Consider the following 12,779-nt stretch of genomic DNA (forward strand, 5'->3'; position numbering starts at 1 on the left):
TGGTGCCATAGGCGCTAGGACTGGCCCCATGAGGGCTTTTGAAGAGGATGCCAGGCCCTAGAGGCCCGAGTCCTGACTCCACCTGGCCAATGGGTTTGCCAGAGGGGGGTTTTGGGCGAGGGTCGTGACACAGAGCAAAGCAACACATAAAAGGTGCACTCCTTAAAACCCAAACAGGGTCCGAGCCTCCTGACTATCCGGTTCACTGTAGCGATGCACAGCAAATTCGACCAGGGGAGGGAGGCCTTGCTTGGTGTTTGGCGAACTGGTTGGTCCCACCAGCTCAAGGGAAGAATATTCCATGCAGATCTTCTCTGTCGTCGAAGTTTGGAGATTCGGACCCGCGGCAGGGCTTCACCGGGAAGTTCAGTTGTGGTAGTGGTCCTCTTCTTTCAGCTTCTCTTCGGTTCTCTCGATCCAGTGGCGACTCTGCCTTCCAAGTCCCAGAGGCTTGCTTTTTATGCAGTTTTCCCCCAGTCACGCAGCTTGGCTGTCAATCACACAGGGTGGCTGTCCTGGCGGGACAGTCACCACAGCCAATCATACAGAGTGCGACATGGGTCAGGGAGTCTCAAACCCCTCCCTCACATCCTGTCCCCCTCAGATATTCAGGCGCCTAAGGAGGGCTTCTGTGCAGAAGCCGGCCAAAGGACGGCGAACAAAGGAACCAAACCTGATTTGGCGCGCAGAGCAAAAACACGGGAAAGACCTTTACGAAAAAAAATGGCAAATAAACTTAGCCGGAACCAAATAAAAGTAAATGGGGTACAGCGGATTTAAGTTTGAGGCTACTAAGATAGCCTAAAACAGTGCCAAGGCCATTTACATAGACCGCGGGTAGATACCACTGCCACGAGTCAAATCTTAAAGGGGAACTAAATAATGTTCCATGAGAGACAAACAAAAAGTGATACCTATTAACCCTTTCCAGTACTCTATGTAAAATAGGTTGTGCTGGCTCTGTGAATTTAAAAAGATTAATAAAGTCAATTACATGTTCTGCGAGACAGTCAGTCCCAGAATCTGGAGTTTAAAGTGGGATGTCTGAAAAAAGACAAACCTGTGTCACTGCACTGAGGGTGCTGTGTAACACACAGTAAAAAGAGGATGCCTATGGAGTAGGTGAACCTCCACGGTCTATGAACACAACAAATGTAAACACACAGCAAAACAAAGTAAGAGTGGGGAAAAAGGCTCACATTCTTACCAGGTGAAAAAAATAAATCGTAGAAATCCAGCAAAGCTTCTGAGGGACTCAGTAGGTAAGGAAAATTAGCCATTGTGGAGAATTCTAAGTTACAAGAGGTACTGCTTATCTCCATCTATGGTTCACTGATCTCAAAAGCACCTGTAATTGAATATTATATCGTTAAGTTTTACTCACCTAGTATAACTGTGTTTTATCACAAAAGTAGTTCTAGGTTTTTACTGCACCTGGAACATGTGTTCCACTATTCACAAAAAGTATATTGTCCAGTTTACTTATTAGATGATTTGTTATGGAGGGTCATTGTACAACTGGTGGGGTCTACTGCCCTTGCATTACTGAATGTAATCTGAAAGTAACCATTGGTTTTTACTCCCAAGAATAGGTGTGACCTATACTGGATGTGTATAAAGGAGACTTCCCTAGAACTACTGTTAGGTGTTCCAAATAAGGTCTATACTTTGGTCTGTGTACCTTCAAGTATAGCGTTGTGTTTTTATATTGTGATTTCAAATAATGTGTTAGTACTTGCCCCTAGATTTATCTGGGCCTACCTGTATTTAAATAAATCCTTTATTTTTACAATACATACTGTTTTTGGATCATTTGTATTACAATTTCACTTGTACTGATTCTACAGCCCTCTCTCCCTCCTAAGATAAGAATGGGTGCTCTGCCTACGCTACCATGTATTCAGGTGGTACAGCCTTATACTAGAGTGGGGTCTTGTACTGCCTCAGTTGAATGGATTTACGAAGCCCTTAGTTGGACTTCAGAAAAACTGTCCTAACAGTACATATCTGCCTCTTCATCGTCAAAGTCCTGTTCTCTGCCCTCCTGACCTGTATAGGTATCTTCCGTGTCAGTCTGAGTCATAGAGATCAATAAAGGGTGGGTCCACCTGGAGTTGGATAGTCAGGTTATCAGGACGAGCCCTTTTAAGAGGGGGTTGCGGAGTACGGTCAACTACAGGGGCTTGTTAGCCAGAGGCAGCTGTAGCGATAGGTGTTATTTGGAAGTTTGGGAAAGAATCTGGGTACTTCTCGAAATAATTCACCATGAAGGTCATCCTCCTCATGACAGTCTATATCCTCACATGTCCATGGAGCAGAGCTTGGAATGTACATGGGGCCTAGTGGGAAAGCCTGAGGTGTGACTGGGGCTTGAGGGGAGGGCTGACGACAAAGATGCCTCTTCCTGGGGATCTGAATCCCTTTCTTTGTGTGGTTGGGAATCTCTTTCTTTGGGCGTAGAGAGGGAATTTTCCCAGTGAGGGGTCTTCGAAGAGTCTTTAAAACTCCTTCCCCTGCAGTAGGCTCTTCTGAAAGTGTTTCTTTACCAGATGGGCTAATTAATCCCGACCGTATAGTCTTAAGCCTTTTTCGACGAGACATGTCGAACTTCGGCTGTGGGGTAGCCCGACGTCTCGTCTGCCAATGTGCAACATTCGGGCGTGCATTTAGGCACGACATCTGTTCGGTCTTTCGACAGTCGGGGCCTGTCATGAGGCGATCGTGACCTAGAATGCCCAGAGTACCTGGAATCTACAGATCTTTCCCTAGACGTCGTGTGTGGGCCCTTGGACGACAAACGCGTTGAGTCACAGCCCTTGGCTGTGTACTTAGTGGAAGGTGTGCGAGCGCTGATTCAGCCGGGAGTTGTCCCCGTAACAGGACCGCTGGCCTGTCTGCTGGGGTCAGGGGCTTGTGCATGGGAAACCGAAGCCTCTCCATCACCTTCGCAGTCTGAAAACGCGACGTTGCTGCCGTCGCTGTATGTCCCTTCAACGTCCATGGTGGCCTCAGCCTGCATGCGTGGTGGGCCCAGCGTTTAACTAAACGGTCCTTTAACGTCTTGGGTTTAAAGAGCTTACAGGCTCGACATGTCCCTTCGACATGATCCCGGGGAGACAAAATGTTTCACACCAGGTGCTTGTCGACCCAGGGGAATTTTTGTTTTGCACTTTGGGCAGAACTTGAAAGGGGTTCTATCCATAATTAAATGAAATGGCAGCTAGGCGAATATAATGTGTGAAAAGGGGTAAATACATTCTCAATGTCCTCCCCTGTTAGGGAGAATTCTCTGTAAGGCTAATTTCCCAAACCTAGTGAGTCCCCCAGCAGCTTTGCCGGATTTTTGGGGTTTATTTTTTTCTCCTGCCAAGAGTGAGACTCTTTTTCTCCCACTCTTAGACATGATTTGAGATATCCTTTGACTTTGTAATGTGTTCTATGGGGTCTTTTACTCCATAGGGTTTCATGTGGTTTTTGGTAAGTGTGTTACACAGCACCCTCAGTGCAGTAACACAGGGGTGTCATAGTGACCCCCAAACATAGACTCCATACCCTGGGACTGACTACTGTCTCCCAGGGCATGTAAAGTCACCATTGACTTTACTAGTCTTCAATTGTGAACAGAACCAGTACGTACAAACCATCATATTGTGGAAGTACTGGTAGGGGTAATTAGATTGCCCCTGGGTCTGTTTTTCGAGGGAGCACTGTGCAGTCCCCCCTCGTTGAGTTTCTGTCTGGTGGCAGTGGTTACCACGCAAAATATTCCACCGGAATATTTCCTATGGGATTTTCCCATTCATTTTAAATGCACCACTTTTTTGGTGCAATGTTAAAGATACCGCCTGGTTATTTATTTAAAATGTATCCCCCGGTTGGGTCTTTTTTTTTCCAGAACTCGGTTTTAAAATGGCGTTTGTGTTCGCCTCTGTAACTCCAACCCAAGTCGAGCCCTTTGTTCCACTTTTGGCGTGCCACTCTGTCTGGGTCTACAGGATGTGTGTTTGTGTGTGGGGGGGGGGTTTAGGCACCCTGGACTGAGTTGCCTCAGCTACTCAAGTCGCACTCTTGTGTGATTGGCCCAGTGGTGAGCCGCCCGGCTCACCACTTAGCATGTTTGAAGGACAGCTAGGACTGATGAATGGGGTTTTTTTGCATAAAAGCAGGGCTTTGGGGACTGGAACTTCAGAAGTCGCCACAGGACCAAAGAATCCGAAGAGGGAGAAGCTGAGCCGACCTGCAACAAAGACACCACCAGTGGAGCCCTGCTGAACCGCCTCACCACTTCCCGACGACAGAGAAGATCTTCATCCCGGAGAGTCTTCTTCCTTTGAACTGGTGGGGATAACCAGTTCGCCCTCTTTTCGCCTTCCTGGATCATCTCGTGGTCGAATCGCCCGTGCCAAGCACCCCGGCGGCTGGATAGCCACGCTTCACCACTACCGCGAATAAAAGGGTAGTACCTTTTAACCGGTAAACTCCGCGGCTGGTTTCTTCCCTGGCAGTGCAACGACCTCCAGCTTTCCTCCACGTCGAGATCTTTTCTTCCCCTGGACGAATCACTCACTTGCACCCTCTGCCAGGAACAACTGCCCCCGCTGGAGCTTTCTCATCATTTCAGGTACTGTGTCCCGCCTGGTCTCCCTTGCAACAGACTGTTCAAGGTGTCCCGTAAATCCTTGACTCTCTATCCTGGTGTGACCTGGGACCTGTTAACTAACTTTCTCTGAACTGATCCAACTCTTTTTGAACTATCTGCAAAGACTTTTAAAGTATAATTCAACTGTGTGATCTTGGACACATTCCGCCTTGCTCTCTCCAAGAGTGGGCCTGGCCTATGAACTTTCTTGCTCTACAGTAGACTCTGCCTTTCCTGACTTGCTGTTGTTCTTTTAAAAGTGTTGGTATTGTGTGCTTTCTAATTCTGCCTTTTCCCTCCCTTTTTAACTAACTTATTGGAGTGCCATCTTAGGTTAAGCGCTCACCTCTGTCTGCAAATAAGTGGCGTTTTAACTAAGACTTGTTCAATAAGTAATCAGGGATGTATATATATTGATAGCGACTGTGTTTTGAACTTGCTTGCCATATTAGTGTTAGTGTATTTTTACAAGTGTGTTTTTAAATAAATAATTATATACTTTTATACCAAAACTCTGGTCAGTGTTTGCTTGTGCTACTGTATTTTGGTACCTAATGTGTATACTCTATATACTGTCTCACTCACCAGATGATTCTCGCAACTCGGAGCGCGAGCGTGCCGTTTTTCTGCAATTCGAGGCGGATTATTGATTAATATATCCGCGCCGCTCCTGATTGCCCAGGGGACCACATCCACGTAGGTCTTGCCCCATTACTGCACTTGGAGTGCATCTAGCAACCATTGGGAGACACGAGGTCTGCCCCACTTAAAGATGGCCGACCGTCACTGCCACAACACTCCACTCGGCCCCACAGCCCTACAAGCATCGTGATTGGCTCCTCTCCCCTACTTGGGAGCCAACCACAAGCCGGCAGGCTTGGAGCCGGCCCACCACGAAGGCACCCACAAAGGCACTGTGCCTGTCTTCAGCCTGTCTACACCGTCGAGCCTAGAGCCAGGACCCCTTGCCGTCCACCTACAGGGTAAGCATACTGCCCCCCTCCCTCCACAATCCACTCCCAACCTTCGAGCTAGAGCCCTGATCTAGCACCTCCCAACATTGCTACGTCCAAGGTCCCACATGCACCGTTGTGCTCTTGAACTGCAACAAAAAAATATTCCAATGCACAATCCATAGCCAACCAACCATGCTCTTGCCCTGCTTTGCAATATGCTGTCATCTGATAATAGCACCGGCACCACGGTCACCTAGCGACCATTGTATTACTGTGAAGTGCCTTATGGTCACCCAGAGACTACTGTGATATTGCGTAGTGCCTTATGGTCACCCAGAGACCACTGTGATACTGTGTAGTGCCTTATGGTCGCCCAGAGACCATTGTATTACTGTGTAGTGCCTTATGGTCACCCAGAGACTACTGTGATATTGTGTAGTGCCTTATGGTCGCCCAGAGACCATTGTATTGTAAACCACTTACCCACCAAACTAAGTACTAGTTACGCACAATGTCCAGCCTACTAAGCTTCTACTGCATCATGGCTATTGCTACACTTCCTGCTACTAGCAAGCTGGGCAGCTACACAGAGACCCCACTATATTCACATGCACCTCTATCACATATATCACCAGATATTATTACTAACACTCATGCATACACTGACTCTAAACACCAAGCTCTGTCAGAACCTCTAGCTTACACTTCCAAGCCTAGCTCCACCCACGATAGAAATAGCAAACTACGCGCTAGACTTAACAAACTCCATGAGACACCCAGACGACTCCTCCTTCCCACAAAATCTGTAATGAAACATCAAATTGGCAATACAGGCTACGCTTCCAACCACACCCGAGCTTCAACGCTCACCCAAATATCTATGCCCAAGACTAAATCCAGTGCTAAAAACACTCCTAATCCTACACTTACCAAAGAGGAAACTAAGGACCATTCCTATAAAGGAGCACTTCTCAATGCCAGGTCACTAGTTGCACATGCCCTTGAGATAGCTGATCTAATCACTGAGAATAACCTGGACTTCATTGCTATAACTGAAACTTGGCTACACCAGGCAGCAGGCCCGTCACTCATGTTAGCCATACCTGACGGCTACACTATATGTAGACAAGACCGAGAGGGCACCCGCGGAGGCGGAATTGCCATTATCTCTAAATCAAGCCTCTCACTAAGACTAGCCCCTGCACTAACGCTACAATCCTGTGAAGCCCTCACTGCTAAACTCCTTATAAATAATAATCAATCCCTAACCATTCACCTAATCTATAGACCTCCAGGCCCGCTTGGGATCTTCGAAGAGGATCTACACAAGTTACTAACCCTCAATGCTAAAACCACCTCTCAATTGCTGGTATTAGGGGATTTTAACTTAGGATTTAATGACAAAACAGATGTGCATGCCGCGACCATCGCCCAAGCTATTAACTCCCTCGGCTTCTCCCAAAAAGTTAACAACCCTACCCATACGAAAGGTAGAATATTAGACTGGGTCGCTGACTCTAACTGTACTACAGTCATCTCCTCTATCTCGGCTTTATCATGGTCTGACCACTCAGTGTCCTTTGACCTCCTAACCTCCCAACCATCCTCTACAGTCGTCCCCATGGCACTCTCATGCCCCACAAGAAACAAAAAGAATATGACAATAGATAATGTCATACCCGCTATTCTTCCAACCTTAAACGCCTTGCCTGACAATTTAGACCCCGGCACTTTAGTTCACGAGTATAACAAAATTATGACTGATACTTTGGACAAAATTGCCCCACTTAAAATGCGCACAAGTAAACCCAAAGCCCATCTAAATAAATGGTTCACGCCAGAACTCAAGGCTTTACGCCTCATCAAGAGAAAATATGAATCCAACTGGAAATTATGTGCAACTGCTGAGAACAAGGCCAACCTAATATCTATCTCCCGTCAATACAAAAACGCAGTCTGTCTGGCTAAGAAAAACTCATACAACGATCGTATCGCTAACTCCAAATCAAGTATGAAGGAACTCTTCTCCATCCTAAAGGAACTTGAGTCACCTATTGCCATACCAGACACTTGCACTAAAGATCAGACCTGGTGTTCTGACATCCAATATGCTCTAACTAATAAAATTACTACCCTCCAAAACAAAATTCAACTGAAAAAAGACTCGCTTAAACTCCCTACACTGTCACCACCTAAGGCGATCCACATGCCTCAACATACCAAATTTTCCTTCACTAAAACTTCCACACTTGAGATTGAAAAAATCATCCTCACCCTCAAACCATCCAACTGCAAAGGTGACATCTGCCCAGCACAGCTAATAAAAGACCCTGCCAGAGACCTATCACCATTTATCTCCAAACTTGTCAATGCATCCTTCTCCACAGGCATCATCCCAGCTAACCTAAAACAATCCTGGGTGCTCCCGTTGCTTAAAAAGCAAACTTTAGATCCTCTCATCCCCACCAATTACCGCCCAATCACCACAGTTCCGTTTCTGCTAAAGATCCTGGACAAAGTGGCCTATATACAGATTCAAAACTACCTTGAACAGCACAAACTACTAGGATCTAGACAATCTGGCTTCCGCCCACTACACGGAACGGAAACAGCCCTGATTGACTTAAAGGCCCAAATAGACGAACTGAGAGATCAGGGTAAGACAGCCCTCCTCCTCCTACTAGATCTCTCAGCTGCGTTTGATCTTGTGGACCACAAAGTCCTCTGCAAACACCTGGACGTTGCCGCTCACTTCTCCACCCAAGCTATCAGTTGGATAGAATCCTTTCTGAGTGAGAGAACTATGAGAGTCTTTTCCCCTTCGGCAGCAGCTGACCCTATACCCATTACTTGTGGAGTCCCTCAGGGATCCTGCGTCTCTCCGACCCTTTACAATATATTCACCAAACCTCTGTTCGATGATCTGGACAATCTCGGTATCACCTACACTAACTATGCAGATGATACACAGATTCTCTTCCCACTTTCTGGGGATCACAGCGAGGATGAGGAGTTGGTGAATAGAGTGTATCTCATCATTCAGGCATGGATGGCCACTCACGGTCTTTGCCTGAATGATGATAAGACAGAGTTGATCATTCTGGGCACACAAGCCAATATTAACAAATTGGGCCCGGATTACTCAGCCTTCAGCATAGACGGAAATGCCATTAAAGTCTCGAGGGAAGTAAAAACACTTGGTTTTTATCTCGACTCTACCCTGTCCCTCACTAAACAGGTAAACTCCCTAGCCGCCACCACTGCTTACACCTGTAAATTGATCAGAGCAGGCAAGCCCTTCCTGTCCAATACCAGCTGCCTAATCCTGGCTAGAGCCTTAATTCTTTCCCGACTCGACTACTGTAATGCCCTATACAGTAGCGCCAATAAAGCTACTACCCTAAGACTTCAAACTCTACAAAATAATGCTCTCAGAGCTGCATTAGGAATAAAAAAGAGGGAGCATATCTCCTCGACTAGGCGGCAACATAAATGGCTCTCTACTGAGAATAAAATCCAGCTAAAAATGATCTCATTAACCCATAAGGCCTTAAATAATGCTGCTCCCAGCTACTTGATGGACAAAATAAAAAGAAAAACTTCTAATAGACCCATGAGACTCGCCAACTCCAATTGTTTGGCAGTACCTAGATTCAGACTTGCCAAAATTGGTGGCGTCTGCTTCCCTGTGAAAGCTGCTAACCTGTGGAACGCCCTGCCACCTAACCTAAGAGCTGACCAACCCTTCCCCCATTTCAGAAGGAACCTTATCAAACACATTATCGCCAACAACGACTTAACACCCGAACACTCACAAGTGTAGTCCTACCTAATGCACCCTGACGTGACATCAACCATTATGTTTATTACTGCTAATCCTGCATATTGTTAACTGTACATTCATGAAAATACGGCAACTCTTTATCTGTACATTCTTGTAATTTGTGAAATATGGTGTAATATTGTAAATTCATTTATATAACATTGTAACATTGTAAGCTTCGCATATACTTGTTGCTGCGCCCGGTAACCTAAGGGTCTGGTGCGCAATATAAATAAAATAAACAAACAAACAAACAAACTCTTCTTGAGAGAAGTCTGGCTGCTCAGCCACAGCTACCAGGTAAATCTGGGTGGTACAGACTGCTACCAATTGGGTTTACTGCCAACACCTGTAGTCCTAAGCCTTTTGCAGTGGTCCCTAAGGGAACTGCACAGGTTTCTGCCCAACATCCCCTCTCTCTCCCTACTGTGTGGGCCGAAGCGGCCCTCCAATGCAGAAGGATTCATCCATGGGATTCTTCGACAGTCTTCTTTACCACTGACAGAGAAGTTATCGATAGTCGGTGAAAGCAAGATATAAAGGATAGGAAGAGTAATGAACTCTAATTCAATAAATCAATGGCGTTATGCCGAAATCAGAACTCTGTGAAATAGTGTCCGTCTACAATGGCGGAAAAAAACAACCTGAGGGATCTCGATGCATGAAGGACCATTGGTACAGTGGAAGTCGCACTAGGGATAGTATTACTAGCAGGCCCTGTTGATGGCCCTTTTTGAATTTCGAAAACAACAACTGTAATACTACGCTGCTTCCACTAGATGTCGGCCTATGCAAAGCATGTGATCTAAGCACATTCCACAAGCCTCAGAAATATATATTCCATTCTCTTAACCATACTTCTCAACTCCTGGAAATGCTGTCTTCTGGACCGGAGGGTTACCCGGTTGCCTAGTTCTGGGTAGAACCCTCGTGCCCAAGACAAGGGATAAGGAAAAAACACCCTAACAAAAACATCAAATTATATTTTATGTAGTATTTAATTCTACAGGGCATTGCCTTTCCTGGAGCACATCCAATAGTACCGGCTGCACCACACGAATGCATAGCAAGTTGCTACTAAAATTAACAGGGTCTTATACATTTTAAAAAGTTGACTTACGTGACTGTCAAATCGATTATCTCTGCTGGTCTAAGAGAAAAAGAGAATAAGGGAAATAAAGAACAGATCAAATCAAGATTCAGTGTCATGGAATTCGAACCATCAAACAGGAAATAAAAAGAAAACAACCACATCAACTGGGGTCTAACTGAAAAGAAACAACTGTGATAAACAATGCCGAGTGGCAAACATTGGCAATGGTCAGTAAAGCATTGGACACAACATCTTCGCTTACAAATCACAGTCACACATTTTCAGAAATATTGGATGCCCTGTGCAGGGACACCCATCATTAATTAAAAACACAACACAACCCATTGCCAAAATAGATTACATGGGAACAGGACATTCCATGAAAAAAAAAACATTCTAGAAGTCTGCGCTTTACTTACAAGATGGGCACTTCCACTTCATAGATGTCTGATCTAACACAAAACAGGAAAAGGAGGGGAAGAAAAAAAAAAGATTTAGTGATAAGAAAAGGAATACATCATTGAGAAAATCCAAAACACAGAGCAAAAAGTGGAAGATTTCTACAAGAAGATGAACAGCTGTTTCAGGTCTCATGAGAGTTTTACTGAAACAAGACAATCCAGAATGATCAGGCATATGTTCCGTTACTGAGCTTTGATACTGTGCCAATCTCCAGAGTAGTGGTGCCCCCTTCATAGGATTATCAGACAGCAATAAGTGGAGGATAAAGATGAGAGCAACATTGTGGGGAAGCGGAAATAGAGACCGACCAACAAACTGGAAGGATAGGAGGTGGGGATGGTGTAAAGACTGGAGGGGTGTGTCTGTACTCCTGCTCTCTATATGGTAGAGGAGAGGCACAGAGGACCCCAGCCAAGATTTTCTATTGTTGGTAGCAATGGACGAGCAATCATGGCTTAGCTTCTCAGGAGGTGATGCAGGCTGGTTCTTAAATACAGTGTAGCCCCCAAGCACCCACAAATGTCCACACACTGTATCAGTTAAAACACAGTCTTTATATAATTAGGGTTCAAGGTTATATACACAATCACAATAACTCACTTTGTGCCCAGTTAATCTAAAATGGCAAATAAATACAGTATGGTACGACAATTATCAGATTTCATTAAAGTGCATCAACTGTACTCTGGTTAAATGTCACACAAATCACATAATAGGGTAACCAACAATAGACATAGGAGGAAAGCAGTTGGTTAGAACAATTGGCAGAATACTTGCCCTCTTACCTAGACACATGTCTGTGTGGAGATCCCCTTCCGCCCCCCACACCTGGGCAATCTGTAAAATAAAGATATATCACAAGCCCAGTCCTTATATTGTTCAATTAGTCTTATTTCCTTCTACAATGTTTCTACCACCCCAATGTACCTGGAATAGCAGAGTTCAACGACGAGTCGTCAACGGATCCTTCTTGAGCGGCTCCCTTTAAAGCAGGAGCCACGGATCGTCGAGATCCCTCGAAGAAAGTGAACTCGGCGTTGAGGCGGCAGCTTCGGTCCCAGTGGTGCTAGTCGACGACGAAGCGAAGACGTCTTGCAAGGAAGAGGCGCGCAGGGCACCTCGATATCGATAGTTCAGGACCACAAAGAGTATGTGAAGAACTGTGGCCCAGCAAGGGCGTCGAGTTATCCTGCGTCTCTACAGTCTTTGGGTGGTGGGAAACCCACTGGCGGATGCTCCTCGGAGTGTCGACGGCCTGGCCTTCTCCGGCGGGATAAGGGGGGCGGCGGTGCGGATGAGCGCGTTTCTGTGAATCAAAAGTCTTAGGCAAAGGAGCATGCAGCTCCAGTCGTCTGTGGCACGGCGTCAAGCGGTCCCCCTCTTCAGGGCAACACGGCTTCGTCGGGCCTCCAGCGGTTATGCAAACCTGACGGTGGACGGAATGTCAAGTGCTCATCTTAGTTCTCCTCGGCAGTCGCCATCCTTTCGAGGGTCTGACTTCCAGGGAGCTTCGGCGAAGGTTAGCGGTGCTCGATGGTCCCTCAAAGCACGGGAAGAGGGTGCCTAACCAGGTCCTCTCTTGGAACGGTCTTGACAGCTTTCGGATTTTGTCGAAGGGAGACAGCAGTCAACCTTCTGGCTCAGCTTGAGATTCAGCTTCAGTTTCAATGTTAGTTTCAACTCCAGCTTCTGAACGAACTCTAGCAGTGAGAGGCCCCCAGATACACTAGTTGATCTCTTTCATTCTGCTGGGTCACACTCAGGCAACCAATCACTCAGAAGGGCATTCAGCAGTCAGCCAGCCAA

At 46.2% G+C, this 12,779-nt stretch overlaps 1 protein-coding gene across 1 annotated transcript in view; it reads right to left on the reverse strand.

Moving 5' to 3' along the window:
• Nucleotides 1–12,779, reverse strand: part of LOC138516999 (nucleophosmin-like) — a 419,222-nt gene that overhangs the window by 289,724 nt on the left and 116,719 nt on the right. The window contains exons 7-8 of the mRNA XM_069632499.1: nucleotides 10,931–10,963; nucleotides 10,539–10,568 (exon numbers count right to left, since the gene is read on the reverse strand). Of these exons, the coding sequence (XP_069488600.1) occupies nucleotides 10,539–10,568; nucleotides 10,931–10,963 (63 nt within the window). The remainder of the gene's footprint in view (nucleotides 1–10,538; nucleotides 10,569–10,930; nucleotides 10,964–12,779) is intronic.

This window comes from Ambystoma mexicanum, chromosome 6q, assembly GCF_040938575.1.
Source record: "Ambystoma mexicanum isolate Mex_15411 chromosome 6q, UKY_AmexF1_1, whole genome shotgun sequence".
NCBI classification, from domain to species: Eukaryota; Metazoa; Chordata; class Amphibia; order Caudata; family Ambystomatidae; genus Ambystoma; species Ambystoma mexicanum.